The following is a 16,354-nucleotide window of genomic DNA, read 5'->3' as shown; positions in this document are numbered from 1 at the left end:
GATGAGGAATAGAACAGAAATGTAAAGCATATTTCATCATTTTTATAATTTATCATATATTTCTGGATATACTTGGAGAAGTGGCAGGGGTGTGGATTACTGAGCACACACGAGGCCACCAAAATGAGTCTCAGTGTCACCATAAATACTTGCTCCCAGACCATAAAAGTGGATGGCTAGAAGTATTACTACAGACTGTGAGAAAAGTTGTATTACTGTTAGAGACGGACCTAGAATAAAATGTCAGAAAATTGCTGCCTCCACTAGTGTCAGCAGTGTTCCCAGCACTGATCACCTGTTGTTTCTTGCAACACTCTTGATGTCTCAAGTGAGGACATTTTTTTGCAATGCTCATTTCTTACTGCGAGTAAAGTTCTGTAGTTCTCCAGTTACATATTGTAAGATGGAATCACATCACCGAGTGGAAAACCACTCCAACAACAAGTCCACTAGATCTAGACAAGGAGCACATTGCACCATGTAACCATCGCTGCTGCCCTTGCAGGGGCCTTTATACGGTGTGTTATTACTGTGGTTTTCCACTCGCCTCTACCAAGTGTTGCAGTACCCCTGTGTTACAAGTATCCTTAGAAAGGAGTCAGCAGCCAGTGAATTGCTGCTGCCACTGTTCCAGATGTCACTTGAGTGAAGTAAACGTCTAGAATTTTTTTTATAACCAGGGCAATACCCACAGTGTACGCTCAGCGGAGGCCTGAAAAGATGCCATACAGCTGCATCAGTCCTCCATTGGCTAATATGGCCAATGCTGAGTTCATAGTGTGCTCTCCAGCATAACAAAGGATGAATAAAGGTGGTTAAAAAATAAAGCAGGTAAAAAGTCTATGACTATGGACATGTTCAACATCTCTATTGGAATCCAAAAATGAGATATGGTTTCCTGTTACTTTTCAGTGTCTGAAAATGACATTCTTAGAGGAATTTATCAAGAGCTCTAAGCTCATACAATATAGCTACTGTATGTGGGGCATCCTACACCCCTCCTACACACTTGTGAAGGAGGAGGGAACAGTGTAACAGGAACTGCAACATTTTCATGGCTTGAACACCAGTGCAATGCATGATAAATTCCCACTCTGCGTCAGATCACCGGCCACATATGATGTTTTTAGACCTTATACTTGTACAGTCTTATTTACTTACATTTAGTCAAATTAAATTTTCCAGATCACATAAAATTAGCTAAAGTGATTTACTTTCCCCTACCATTTAGTGTCTCTGGGAGTGATCCTACTGTCCCACATGGGTTAGCAGGGCACCCCATTACTGCAGTACGATAGGTAGACTACATGCGCAGCCCAACATTTTTTATATATAAATTGGGGGCCTATATTACTGGTTGATCATTTTTCCTTCAAATATTGATGGATAAAAACATGGCAAAAAAGTGGTGATTCTTACACGTGGGTGCTATTTTCCGTTAAAGTGTTCACAGCTGGGAATAATTTTTGTTATGTTTTGATAGAATGAGTATTTTGATATTATTATTACAGGACCCCTAGGGTACTTTAACCTTAGGGGGTCTGATCGCTAGTACTGTATTGCAGTATATTGTAATTTTACTGCTGATCACTAATAGCCAGCCATCGGCAGGTTATTATAGATCAGTATCCATGACAGACCTACAAATCTCTAAGACTATAGGCCAGTTATGGTAAACCTTTTAGAGACCGAGTGCCCAAACCACAACCAAAATCCACTTATTTACCAGGAAGTACCAACATGGCATTTCAAGCAGTAACTTATTGCTACCAGTTCTTCTACATCATTCAATTGTATTGGCTATCCTAAGGCCACCAATACAGTTGAAAAAAGGTGGGCAAATAAATTCAGACCATCATTGTAGCTTCTCTCCAGAAAGAATGGTGGGTCAGCAGGATGACCTCCAAAGACAATGCAGTTCTGTCAACACCTTCTCACGTTTCCCACTGTTTCAATCAGCATCCCTTAAGTTGCTTGGGACTGCTAAAAGATTTGGTGGACTTGGTCCTGTTTGGTGAAATTGGAGCGATGGCCTCAGTGCCCACAGAAAGGGCTCTGAGTGCCACCTCTGGCACCTGTGCCATAGGTTTGCCACCACTGCTATAGGCTGTCATGGCCCCACCAGCAGTGCTGTTAGATGCTGATGTAGGATTAACAGTTAGTCCTGTTCCTGCCTGTGTTTGCAATTGTGTGGTCTCTTCTACCTACATAGGCGTGTGAGTGGAAGTCACAAACAGATGACACACACAGGGCACAAACAATGGACTTCAGATCCTTTGTAGTTAACGAGTTCTATCCAAGGTGCTTTCTTCTTTCAAAGTTTCCATGGCCTTAGCTCCATTTTATTTTAGCATTTTGGGGTGGGGGTGGGTTGAGGGTAGTAGTCATGTTAAACCCTTATATGATGGTGTCCATCTGACGATATTTTATTCCTATCACATTATGTATTGCATGTGGACACATATTGTGCGGCACCTTTATCCTCGGACAGGCTCCATACACGCTGAAGGTGTGAACGTACACTTAGATTGTACTTGGCACATGAACAGTCCAAGGGACCCGTGTTTTTCTATATGGAAAAGCAAATAAAAGGTCTTAAAAATAACTTCTTAAAAAGTAGGTGAATTAGGAAAGCACAGCAGCTTGTCAGGTGCCCACCCTCCAGGTGGTGTCTATCTGCTGCTGGACAGTGCAGGCAGGAGCGGGTAAGGGGATCTATGAGTGGGTGTTACTGGGGAGGCCGGGAAGCTCTCTGACAGCTGGGAGGGGTGAGCGGCCATGTGTGTGGTGACAGCCCGGGCTGGGTTACTATAGTGTTTACCTCAGGCCCTGCTGAGATTAGTAGTCCAGTCACATCAGCGCCGCACATGACGTGCATGGTGATTAGTAGTAGATTACCTTGGTCTGCACATGTCGGAGATCCCAGTCGGGTCTGAGCTCCCGGATGAGGCTCAGGGCGCCGGGAATGACGTTCTGTTCATCCACAGAAATGCTGAGGGAGCGCACTGAGGGGCTGTCACTGTGAGAGCGCAGCAACAGGCTGTGACACTGCTGGTCACCCATTCCCTGCTCGCTATGAGGACGGGGCCCCCTCCTCAGGTGGGAAATACCCACTGGAGGGGGAGTGGGCCGGCACTTGCCACCCAGTGTCACCCTTCCCTGTCACAGTGCAGTGAGAGGGCTGTCTGAGGGAGGAGGCGAGCGCCCGGCAGAGGAGAGCACAGTGCGCGCCCTACAGGCAGCTATGCGCAGTGCACGGACTACTGAGCTCTGCAAGTACTGAGCAAAGACCTTCATAATCCTGATATTTTTACCACACCTCCCAACTTTTAGGCGAAAGTCCCACCCCTTTTTAAACCACGCCCCTTCCCACCCGCAAGCACAGTATAATTTTGATCTAACCTCCTGCCTTACAGCCTCCTTCATATTGTGGCCTCCTGTCCTCCAGCCTCCTTCTGTCTTCCACCCTCCTGCTTTGACCTCCTGTCCAACTCATGTGGCCTTCAGCCACCTTCTGTCCACTTCCTGTCCTCCAGCTTGCTCCTGTGGCCTCCTGTCCTCTAGCTTGCTCCTGTGGCCTCCTGTCCTCTAGCTTTTTCCCATGGCTTCCTGTCCTACAGCCTCCTCCTGTGGCTTCCTGTCATACAGCCTCCTCCTGTCCTTCAGCTTGATCCTGTGGCCTCCTGTCCTCTAGCTTTTTCCCATGGCTTCCTGTCCTACAGCCTCCTCCTGTGGCTTCCTGTCATACAGCCTCCTCCTGTCCTTCAGCTTGATCCTGTGGCCTCTTATCCTCCAGCCCCCTCCTGTGGCTTCCTGTCTTCCAGTCACCTCCTGTCCTCCAGCCTCCTCCTGTAGCCTCCTCCAGCCTCCTCCAATGGCCCCTGCACTCGAGCCTCCTCTTGTAGCCCCCTATCCTCCCTCCCCCATTGTATTGTGTCTACCTCTACTCCAACCCCCTTATATTGTGGCCTCCTTCCTCTGAATATTGTGTCCCCTGTCCTCCTCCATCCTTACTCATTGTGGCCTCTCTTCCCTCCTGGTTATTAAAAAAACCTTACTTACTTTTCCATAGTTTCTCAGCTGTCCTGCTTCCACCTCTCACAATGGCTCCAAAATGTTTAACAGAAGGGGGCGTGACCACCTGGTGATAGCCCCTCCCCTCACATGGTCCCGCCCCTTTTGGCATCCTAGAACCTGAGAATCGGCGGAATCAGGACTGCGGAGGAACGATGCCAAGTTCAGTAAAGTTTTTTTTCTTTAAATAGAGAGGAGGCAGCACAAGCTCCCACCTCCTGATCTCGGCTCTGTTCCTCTAGTGCAGTGATGGTGAACCTTTTAGAGATTGAGTGTCCAAACTATGACCAAAACCCACTCATTTATTGCAAAGTGCCAACATTTAAGTGCAATTTAAGGAGTAATTTCTTGCTCCCTTCACTATCATATCCTAAGAACACCACTATCGTAGAAAGAGAGAGTGACAAATTCAGGGTACCCTGAATAGGGAGAATTTTCTGGCCTGGAGCTGAAGCTACATTGATAATCCACTCACCATTCAGGCCCACACCTTCCCATTCCTCCTGTAGTCTCAAGCAGCACTGTCGCTTTAAGATAGCACTGAGCGCAACAAGTCCTAGGCTGTCAGGGAATCCTTGCAGATAGATTGCCTCCTCTTTGGTGATGGCCTGGGTTCCCACAGAGAGGGCTCTGAGTGCCACCTCTGGCACCCGTGCCATAGGTTTGCCACCACTGTTCTAGTGTGTCAGGGTTGAGACCAGGAGGCGGGACATTGCAGGACATTCTCCCTACCGCCCAGGATGGCGGGACAGCGCCCAAATACCAGAACTGTCCTGCTGAATCTGGAGGGTTGGGAACAATGACTTTATTTTTTCTTGAAAATTGGTGTCATATTGTTGCCCTAAATACTTCAAAACATTTGGGTTCAGTGAGTGGCGCATGTACAAATTTATTTTTGCATAATAAACCATAAGTCTTGTCCTGCCTCTTATACCCCCCCCCCCATTGTATTTACACATCACATAATACCCAGATTAATGTTTAAGTTGATGTTAAAAGCTAACAGCTATTGTGTTTTTGATACCAATTTTGGTAGGGCATACAGTATGTTATATTAACATCTCAAAGCGCTCTGGCATATCCATGAGGGGGTGGCTTTAGGTGCTGCTTCTCCCCCAGACTGCCCCTCTCACTCCATAGGCCGGTGTTGACTGCTGGGCTTCATGATGCAGTCACCACCACCTATTCCCGCCCCCTCATTAATACGCCAGACCTCTTTGACCTCGCCAGTGTCTGCTAGCTTTATCATAGCGTTCCGATAAAGCTAGCAGTTTATCGCTGCTAAAGATGGGATAGTGTTAGGAGCTGCTTACTTAAGTAGCTAGTGCACCTAGTGCCTTTTTTATGAGTGACAGGTCCTCTTTAAGGATGGCTTGCTTCACCTGCAGGAAGAGGTACTTTGACTGCATGTTTTCTTCACAGTGAAACTTCCAAATGCTAGCACCACGCCTCAAATCAACTCCAGGCCTTTTATCTGCTTAATTGAGAATGACATAATGAAGGAATAGCCCACATCTGCCCATGAAACAGCAAGTCAATTGTCCGATTATTTTTGTCCCTTTAAAACTAGGATGGCAGTGGAAATCCCTCCAAATTAAATGATAAACTGTCAATTATTTTACATGATAAGCTATATATATATCTGTTCTTCTTTTCTCTCTCTCTTCACTTTCCTTTTATCTTTCTACTACATTCTCTTTTTCTTTTTTTTCCTCTATTTTTTTGTCCTTTGTTAATTAGCCGTATTTCAAGTACAATCTGGGATAGAAAAATCTCCTATGCTATGGGGCGTGTGAGCCCCTTGGGAGCAACTGTTTTGGTTTATACTAGCAGGCATTTGTCGAGCTGTAGATTTGTATTTGCCTCTTGTATACAGTGTGTAGTGTCGTTTATTTGCCAAAATTGATCAATAAACCACTCTGAATGATACAAACAGGATGGCACATGTTAAAGGGTTTGGCCACTTCATGATTTTTTTGTAATGTGTGTAGATATACATCTATTAAAAGTTCTGAACTGCTATCATGATATGTAAAATGAGGCCTTTCTGAATATGGCGGGTCATGGGATCTCTATCTCTCCATAAACAATTGCCCTGCCAGGATCTTGGTCTTATAGTCTTAAATACTATCATAAGGGTCTGGCAGATCACATGACCTTCCATCTGCAATCATTTTATGGTCAGGAATTTGTGAAAAAACATCCATCCAACATTCCAGCCAGATTCAAAAGCAACTTCAATCTTTATTTAATGAGATTCTCACAACCACAGTGCAATTCCATTATCCACCAACGCGTTTCAAATGGTCAAGCTGTTCTTAGTCATGGTCTACCAGTACTCCCTCGTGTCTGCAATTTATACACCTGGGCGTGACCAGGAGCAGTGATAGGTGTGACAATAAATTTACATACAACAGTGCAGTCCTGGGAGTGAGTGTTAATGTAACAATACACATTTACGGTAATACAAATAATTAGAAGTGTACAAAACATACAACTTTAATACAAAATATTGATTAAAATATAAGAGTATGAGGAGAAAAAGAAAGAACCTCCGATGCTCCCAGTCACCAAGGCAACAATGGCGCTGGCTGTAGTGTTCAGCCAAGACAAGGTCACATTATCACGCTGATTATACCAGTCACCAAGACAACAAAGGCGCTGACCGTGATAGGCAGGTGACAAGATCATGTGATGGGAAAATAAACAGTGAAAGGGATATTCATACTTTCTTGGATGGACAAGCCTTTGGACCTCGAAAGCGGGCAAACCAAGAACATCACGTTCCGGGTAAGTTTATTTGATTGAAGGAAAGAGATGTAAGTGTTACCAAAGGGAAGGCGTGCACCTCCATTGCTGTGACAAACCGGGAGCATCGCTGGAAACCAAACAGATCTTGCTGTTATATATCTAAATAGATAAGCGGACAAGAATAAACCAAATTAGTTTCCATATAGGTAAGTATATAAAAATATATAAAAACCAATACATAATAAAAAGAACGATTATGAAAGAAGGCAAAATGGTATCTGTTTCTGAGAACAAACATTTTTGTTGATGATTAAATGGTTTTATATGCTCCTGAAAAGAATCATCAGTAAAGGTATAATGAACGGAGTGGTATAGACAACAATGTAGCCTGTGACTCCGGTGTACCAAAAACACTTCATATTTATGTTTGATGTCCCACCTGTACATAATATACAACGACATATGGATTCAGTAATAATACATGAATTTTTTTTAAATTTATACCCTTAGGATAATGAGTATCCAAATTAAAGATCCAGTATGCCTCTCGGTTATGTAACTTTGCTCTCATGCTACCTCCTCTTACAGGTTTGTCAACTTTTTCAAAAGCAAAAGTACAGAGAGATTTAGTATTCCTTTGATAAATATCTACAAACTGCTTAGACGCTACAGGAATTCCCCTGATCTCTGTTTTAGTGATATCATTCAAATGCTCCAAAAATCTCACCTTAAACTTGCGTCCTGTTTGTCCTATATACATTTAATTGCATTTTGTGCATATAATAGCACATCCAAGACAGGGAAGCAGCACTCCATAAGATTAAATTATTTATTCACATGTGGACAAGTGTAACGTTTCAGCTAACTCAATGGGGGATAGTTATCATACGCTGGCGCTCGTGCGCCAACGTATGATCGCCCCGCCGCTGCAAATTCGCAACCCAATACATCAAGAGGCTTCTGCCTCTTGATGTATCGGGCTGCCAGCAGCGCAGCATTTATCCTATGCCAGGCAGGCCCTGGCGTAGAAAAAAACGCAGCCGGCGACTTTTCACGTATGAAAAGTCGCCGGCAGCAGCGAGTGCGCAGGTGCGGGGACAGTAACGCCCCACGCCGACCCACTCCCGTCCGGGCGCGGATTCGGGAAAATAATCGCAAAAGCTAGCAATAAGCACTGGCGGTGCGCAGAGGTGCGCACATTACAGGTAGATCTGTGTGGGGCACAATACAGGGGGATCTGTGTAGGGCACATTACAGGGTATCTGTGTGGGGCACATTACAGGGGGATCTATATGGGGCACATTACAGGGGGATCTATATGGGGCACATTACAGGGGGATCTGTGTATGGGGCACATTACAGGGGGATTTGTGTGGGGCCCATTACAGGGGGATCTGTGTATGGGGCACATTACAGGGGGATTTGTGTGGGGCCCATTACAGGGGGATCTGTGTGGGGCCCATTACAGGGGGATCTGTGTGGGGCACATTACAGGGGGATCTATATGGGGCACATTACAGGGGGATCTATATGGGGCACATTACAGGGGGATCTATATGGGGCACATTACAGGGGGATATGTGTGGGGCACATTACAGGGGGATGTGGGTGAGGCACATTACAGGAGGATCTGTATGGGGCACATTACAGGGGGATCTGTGTGTGGCACATAACGGGGATCTGTGTGGGGCACATTACAGGGGGATGTGTGTGGGGCACATTACAGGAGGATCTGTATGGGGCACATTACATGGGGATGTGTGTGAGGCACATTACAGGGGGATCTGTGTATGGCACATAACAGGGGGATCTGTGTGGGCACATTATAGGGAGATCTGTGTGGGGCACATTACAGGGGGATGTGTGTGAGGCACATTACAGGGGGATGTGTGTGTGGCACATTACAAGGGGATCTGTGTGGGGCACATAACAGGGAGGCTGTGTGGGGGGACATCACTGGGGACATTACAGGGGGGCTGTGGGGGGACATCACTGGGGATATTACAGGGGGGCTGTGTGTGGGGACATTACAGGCGAGCTGTGTGGGGCTCATTACTGGGGGACATTATTGGATGGATGTGTGGGGACATTACAGGCGAGCTGTGTGGGGCTCATTACTGGGGGACAACTGGATGGATGTGTGGGGACATTACAGGGGGATCTGTGTGGGGACATTACGGGGGACTGTGTGGGGGACATTACTGAGGGGATGTGTAGGTGACATTACTTGGGGGGGGGGTGTTTGGAAGACATTACTGGAAGACTGTGTGGAAGACATTACTGGGAGCTGTTTGGGTGACATTACTGGGGGATGAGTGGGTGACATTACTGGGAGCTGTTTGGGTAACATTACTGGGAGCTGTTTGGGTGACATTACTGGGGGATGAGTGGGTGACATTACTGGGGGATGAGTGGGGGACATTACTGGAGGACTGTGTGGGGGACATTACTGGGAGGAATGTGTGGGTGACATTACTGGGGGCTGTGTGATGACATTACTGGGGGCTGTGTGAGGACATTCCTTGGGGCGTGTTCACACGTGGCAGTAGGAAGGGCCTAGGTTTGATCTCACATGAGTTTCCAGTGATGGTTATGTGATGGATAAGAGCACCTGGTATCTTGTATTTGTTTAGCGCAGCCTTACAGTATTTTGGGACAGTGTTAGGGGCAGCAGCAGGACAACACTGTCAGAGTGCAGTCACACGTTGCAGTTACAACTACATCACAATCAGCTTTGAGGTAGTTTTAGGTGCAGTTTTGTTACTTTAACAAGTGAAAGACATGATGAACTGAACGGGTGAATTTGAGATTAAAGGGGAAACCTGCTCCACAAATGTCTTTCACTTGATAAAATATCAAAACTGCGCCTAAAGCCACCTCAAAACTGATTGCGATGCATTTGTAACTGCAACATGTGAACGCAACTTCGGAGAACCAAGATTTCGGGACAATGAAGGACATAAGATGTCTGTGAACTCCACAGGAAGGAGACGTGGTGATGCCGGGCCTAAGGGTAGTGGCACATGTGGCGTTTTGATCCGGTTTTAGTCCGTGTTTTGAAAACGCATCCGTTTTTGTCCGTTTTTAAGTAAGATAATTGGGAAAACTGGACAAAAACGAATGCATTTTTAACTGAAAATGCTTGAGAAAAATCAGGTTCAAAACGTCACGTGTGCCACCACCCTAATAGTGAAGTGGACATGTCACCTGCAGTCACTGGATGTAAGTCAGGATTTCTCCTGTGTTTCTGTAGCTGTATATACCCTCAGTAAAGTTGTTATTGGCACAACCACGTGTGAGGGGGTTATGTACAGGAGGGGGCATTACTGAAAGTCTGATACAAATGCATTGGGGCCCGTGCCCCGGATCTTTTCCCATCCTAGCAACACCCCTGGCTGCAAGTAGTGCAGAGACTAGCTCCACATTTTAAAAAACCTTTGTGCGTTAACCAAGATGATTTAGAATGTGATGTATGAGGGTAAAAGAAAATTTCCTAACGTTTTTCCCCTGCGTGTCACTATTGTACCACCTGTTGATAGAATTTCCCCCAGGATGGGATCAATCTGTAGTAGCGGAAGATGTTTTTGTATGATGTTTGATATATCCTTGTACTGTGAGCTATAAGATACTTCCATTGTTGATTTACTTGGTTTACTTGGTACCTTAAATTTAACCTTGGTTGAATTTTTGGTCATGAGTGTAATACGATCTTTCTTATCCACTATTTTTTTGACGCGGGACAATATCCACTCTGGATAGTTCCTGGTCCTAAGTCTATTGCTGTTTTTTTTCTAATTCACGTAATCCTGATTTGCGCTACAATTATATCTTAGTCTTGTGAACTCACATACTGGGATGGCTTTGATGGTATGTTTTGGGTGCTGTGAATCTGCATGTAATATAGTGTTTCCTGCTGTAGGTTTGCAATAGGAAGAAAAAATAATATGTTTATTCTCCTTGCTTTTGAGGACGAGATCCAAGAACACTATCTCAAAGGGGTGACCATTAGAAGTGACGCCCAAATTGTAGTCGTTGTGTTTAAGTATTCCAAAAAGAGTGGTATGGCAGGTACATCAGCCCTCCAGACGATCAATATATCGTCTATGTACCTGCTATACCACTCCAAGGAATTGAGAAAAGGATTTGTATCAACAAAAATTGCCTGTTCCTCCCATCATGACATGGTAAGGTTAGCCAGCAATGGAGAAAATTTAGCTCCCATGCTGATGCCCCTAATTTGTAAAAAATAATTATTGTCAAACATGAAAAAATTATGTGTTATCAAATATATACAGACATCTACGATGAATTCTTTCAATTCTGGTGTAATTACTATATCTATCCAAATGGAAATGTAGTGCCTTTATTGCTATGTCATGCATAGAGTGATATCATGTGTAGAGTGATATCATGTCATAGCTTAAGCAGATAAACTTCCTCTCCCTTAAACTTTGTAAAGAGGTTAGGACATCGATAGTGTCCTGTAAATAGCCAGGTACCCGCTGTACAAGAGTTTGGAAAAAAGAGTTTAGCTATACACAAAAATTCTCATTTAGAGACCCCGTGCCTGAGACTATGGGTCTCATAGGTGGAGGTTTTAAGCCCTTGTAAGGCATGCATGATGGGAGTTATGGGATCTTTCACATTTGATCTCTTTGAGCTTGAGTTATACCCCCATTGATAAACCCTCTTGCAGTAGTTTGGTTAGTGTCTATTTAAAACAAATTGTAGGATTTTGTTTTCATTTTCTGTAGGTTGTAGTATCATTTAATAATGTATATACCTGTTCACAGTACATGCTTTTTTCCATTATTACCACCATTTCTCAGGTGTGTGGAGAGGTTATCTGGATTTTTACTTTTTGTTTCTTTCAAGACTTTTAGATCCCTTTCCACACGTTCCTGAAAAAGATCCATGGAATCACATCTTGATTGTATAGGATAAAAATTGGAATTCTTGTTTTTGAAACTGGTAACCTGATCTAAATCAATTCTTTGTATGGTATTACTATCTAAGCTCAAAAGGGTAGAAAGTAACATTTGATCACTAAGGGACATATTTTTAAAGACATTTCTTTCTTTCAGGAATGTGTGGCTGATGATGTAAAAGACAGAAGGCTTCACTGTACAAATCAAGAAACAGGTACAGAACTTTTAATAGATGTGTATTGCTAAATCACCTGCCCTGACAGTTGCACTACATTACAAAAACATGAGGTAAAGTGGCCAACCCCTTTAACCTTTTCATGACCCGTGATGTAATAGCACATCACGGTTCGGCCGCGGGTGCATGGAGAGGGCTCATCGGCTGAGCCCTCTCGATAGCCGGTAAGTCTTTGCATTCATATGGCAGTGTTAACCCTCACAACGCAGCCAGCAAAGCGCGTAGGCGCCGCCATCTTGCCGAGGGGAGTGAAAAAAGGCACCAGGCACCATTTTTTGAGCCTCCTCCAAGTCCCCATAAACAAATAGCATATCCCCAAACAGTTTTTATAAATTATCTGGCATTAGTGGTTAAAACAATAACTTATATTAAAGTTTTCCTTGCTCTCTGCCAGCTTATGTCCCGTGTCCCTGGGGAGTGTTCAGCACAAAACAGATTTCCCCTCCTTCCCTCCTTTGCATAATGCTCATCTGTAAGTTTAAAAAAAAAACCTCCTCTTCCTAGTCACTTCTTCCCCCCACCTCTGCTTCCTCCTCTTGCAGACATAGTGGAGAGTACTGGCATGCGGTGACTGGGAGGAGAAGGGGTATAATATTATCTATGGAATATTATGACTCTATAGATTGTGGCATTAAATTTTTCTGTACTAAGGTATTGTGTAGATTGATAGATTCCATATAGGGTAGTCCTAGGGACTAATATTAACTCCTCTGATTTTCATTTCGAATCATTGACTCTCCCACACTCACTTCATTGCAAAGCCACTTGACTACTCAGATGTTGCCGTAGTGAGATTTGAATCAACATCCTACCTCTGTACTTCTGTGATTTTTTTATTTTTAAGACAAGCCAACTTTGTTTCCCTTAGCAACCAATAACAGCACTGTTCTGTTTTAAGCCACAGACGTCATACATTCAATTTGGTTTTTCCAGTTTGCCATAAAACATGTATTCATGATTTATTTATAAGCCAGTATTAAATGTCCAGTATAAAAATCAGTAAATGCTTTTGATTTTTTTAATTTTATTAGACTATGTTACTAAAAATAATATATCTGACCCTTAGCTAATGTGGCATATTTACTAAGAAAGTCGGAAACTTCACTGCTCTGCCTGTGTATAATGATCAGTGCGACAGATTTGCTAACCTCTTTAGGATGCAGCCAGTTTATAGCTTAAGGCTCAGTCCCATTTTTTGTATTCTGACTTGCGTCGCTTTATATGATTATAACTTTTGAACACTGTTACTTATCAAAGCGATTCTGAGATTGTTTTTCCCCACATGTTGATCTTCATTTTAGTGGTAAATGTTGGATGATATGTTTTGCGTTTATTTACAAAAAAAAGAAGAAAATTGATGAATTTTTTGAAAAATTTGCCATTATCAAAATTCAAAATCATCGTGTTTTCAGGCAGATAGATTTACCACCTAAATAAACTGCTGAATAACATTTCCCATATGTCTACTTTACATTTTCATAATTAAAATCTACACATTTCCAAAAGATAATAACCAAAAATGAACACGCACAATTAGGGAAAAGCAACAATGTTATAATAGTCATGTAGCATTTATCACAATATGATAGTATCGCTTCCCTATAGTAGTTTTATACCATGAGGTTTGTTGGAAAACATAATATCACACCCCCAGACGAAGGCTGTCTATCAGCCGAAACGCGCCTGTATTTGGCTACAGAGCTGGTTGATGGCTTGTTTTTTGTGGGACATGTTGTACTTTCCAACAGTATCATTCTGGAGTACATATGTTTTTTTGATCACTTTATATTGCATTTTTCTGTGGGATTAAATATGTAAAAATCATAATTTTTGGCAGGTTTTTTAGGTTTTTTTTTTACGACTTTCATTGTATGGGTTCAATAATTATTTACTTTTATTCTTCGGGTTGTTACAGACACAGTGATACTATATATGTGGGGTTTGTGTTATGATTTAGACTTCTTTGTGCATTATATGTCTCTTCATATGTTTTGGGGCTTATGGGCATTTTTATTGCTTTATTAGTGTATTTTATTGAATAATTTTTTTAAACTTTTTTATTAGTTCCACTATGGGATCCATCTGATTGCTTGTTCATGATAATACTCTGCAATACTGATTGATCGGAGCCCAGGGCTGCCATAGCATCGACGCTCCCTAAAAAATGGCACACGGGGGGGGGCAATCATAATCATGGGGGTTACACGGGGATGTCCCTTGACTCCCGATGCCGCTTCGGCTCCATTGCAGCTGGGGGTTAAGAACATGCGCCAGAAATCATGCATGTGTCGCTTCCCTGCACTGGCCCGACAGAGTTCACCAACTTTTTTGGGGTGCAACACAATAGTGGTGCGGACATTTCTTAAATACCTGTGCAATACCTGTCTACTATAAAGAATGTACAAAGTCCATCAGAAAACCAGCACAAAGCCCTTAGTAAGTGTGCCCCACTATGTCTCATCTGGATTCCTATGTTAAATCTGGAGTAAGTAGTCTGAGGTGAAAAGACATCAGATGAAAAAACTACAATGGTGTATTCCCCCACCCCACAATGTGTTTGACTCTGTTAAGATAAACCTAGCTGATAGATCAAATCCTGTCATTTCTACTTATTTTCCTAAAAGCATTGCATCAGAGACTTCATTTTCATCGTGGTTTATAACTAAAACATTGAAGCTAAAGGAATGTGGGCGTGACGTGAACATGACGTCAACGTGCAACAGCAGGGAAGTTCTCCAATCAAGAGACTACTTGAGCTGGGAATTCTCCACCCCCTTCTGCTTCTTTCCTAATTTCTATATAGTTTTGAGAGACCAAGTAAAGCTTGTGCAGTGCCAACTTGCCCGGGGCATGAGTGAGACTTAAATCAGCAAATGTTGTCTGAATTATTTCTTATGATGTGCACACATGCTTATTGATTAGAAACACGCAGCAAACGCACACTAAAAGAGGATGTCTTAAATCCTACCCCAATAACTCTAAACCTTCCAATTGTTATTGCTGATAGGAATTATTCCTAGCCATACATGTCAAATGAGACGACCAGGGTGACTTTTATGACTTTATGAGGCATCCCTATTGTATGTGTAATAAATTTGAGCATCAAGGTATATAAATTCACCAAGGTAACATTACATACAACAGAAGTCGATACTTTATTTACAATTTGTGACAACAGTCATGGATTTCGTAGCCTACAATGCATAATATATAAATATTTTTTTCATTGTGTACACTAGTGCCGCAAAAAAATGCATTTACTTTTTGGAGTTGACCACAACCACTGCTTATAATCTGCTGGCACTCCCATACAGTGAATCCAAAGAATCCTTTAGTTAAATCTAGTCTTCCTGGCTCATTATGAAAGCTGGACCTCTCATATGCAGTTCAGATTCACCTGAGAAGATAAGCAACGTCTCAGTGCACATGAGTGGGGTAGTTAGGGAGTTGTGTGGGTGCTAGATTTCCGCTAGCAAAGAAGTGATGACACGAACAATGGAGGAAGGAGAAGGTGGTGATGGAAGAGAATTTGAAGTTGGAGTCGTGCCATACTGGTGCTCCAAGAGCAGATTCAATGCCCAACAGACTAATTTGCATTTTTATGAATCTTTTAAATATCTGGACATTAAGATTCCGTTTTCATATGTGGTGGATATGGTGGACTCTATTACATTTTATAAGAGAGTAGAATATATCAAGAGTATAAATTGAGTATTGGGGCACAAGCAACTAATGTTCATATGATCATCGGGGGAATGATAGCTATATCATAAGGATAACAGTTAATTAAATACCGTACTCAATATTTAGTTTTTATATTAATCATCATAGCCCCCTCTAGTGGCATCACTCAAGATAGTTATAACTCTATGGAGTAAACTTTTAAAGATTTAAGATTATTTTTTTTTTTCAGGAAATAAAACTTAAAGTAAAGATTATTTCCCAGGCAAGCAATTCTTTTTGCATTTTGTATCATAATTATTATAAAAATGCACATTTCACACAGTTTGTAAAGAAAGACTAAACTTGTTTCTCCAGGTATTCTCCTTTATTTCGTGTATGTAAAGAAAGACACCAGCCTCTATTTTACTATAATCCTAATAAAGCCAGGCTGATGTTCACCAAGGGCTAAAAATTTGTTTGGTCTCATGGTCCTGGACCTACATATCATTTAACCCCCTCTCATTGGGTGCCTTGGACAGAGCATCTTTATATGTGAAATCTTGCCTCATGCCCGCCCTGCATGAGGACATCGGTGAGGAAAATGAAAATGTGGAGTCCCTATGGGTGGAGATAAGGGGCAGGAAAAAGAGTAATAAAATATTACTTTTTGTACTTAATATCCATCGGGCGTCATGAGACTAGT

General features: G+C 42.8%; 1 protein-coding gene across 1 annotated transcript in view; it reads right to left on the bottom strand.

Moving 5' to 3' along the window:
* The window catches only part of ETNK2 (ethanolamine kinase 2), a 47,828-nt gene extending 44,599 nt beyond the window's left edge, over positions 1 to 3,229 (bottom strand). Inside the window, exon 1 of the mRNA XM_072137574.1 lies at positions 2,899 to 3,229. Within this exon, the coding sequence (XP_071993675.1) occupies positions 2,899 to 3,063 (165 nt within the window). The 5' untranslated portion in view covers positions 3,064 to 3,229. The remainder of the gene's footprint in view (positions 1 to 2,898) is intronic.
* Between the last annotated feature and the right edge of the window lie 13,125 nt (positions 3,230 to 16,354).

This window comes from Engystomops pustulosus, chromosome 2 (assembly GCF_040894005.1).
Source record: "Engystomops pustulosus chromosome 2, aEngPut4.maternal, whole genome shotgun sequence".
Classification (NCBI taxonomy): Eukaryota; Metazoa; Chordata; class Amphibia; order Anura; family Leptodactylidae; genus Engystomops; species Engystomops pustulosus.
This window is presented reverse-complemented; position numbering and strand designations above follow the sequence as displayed.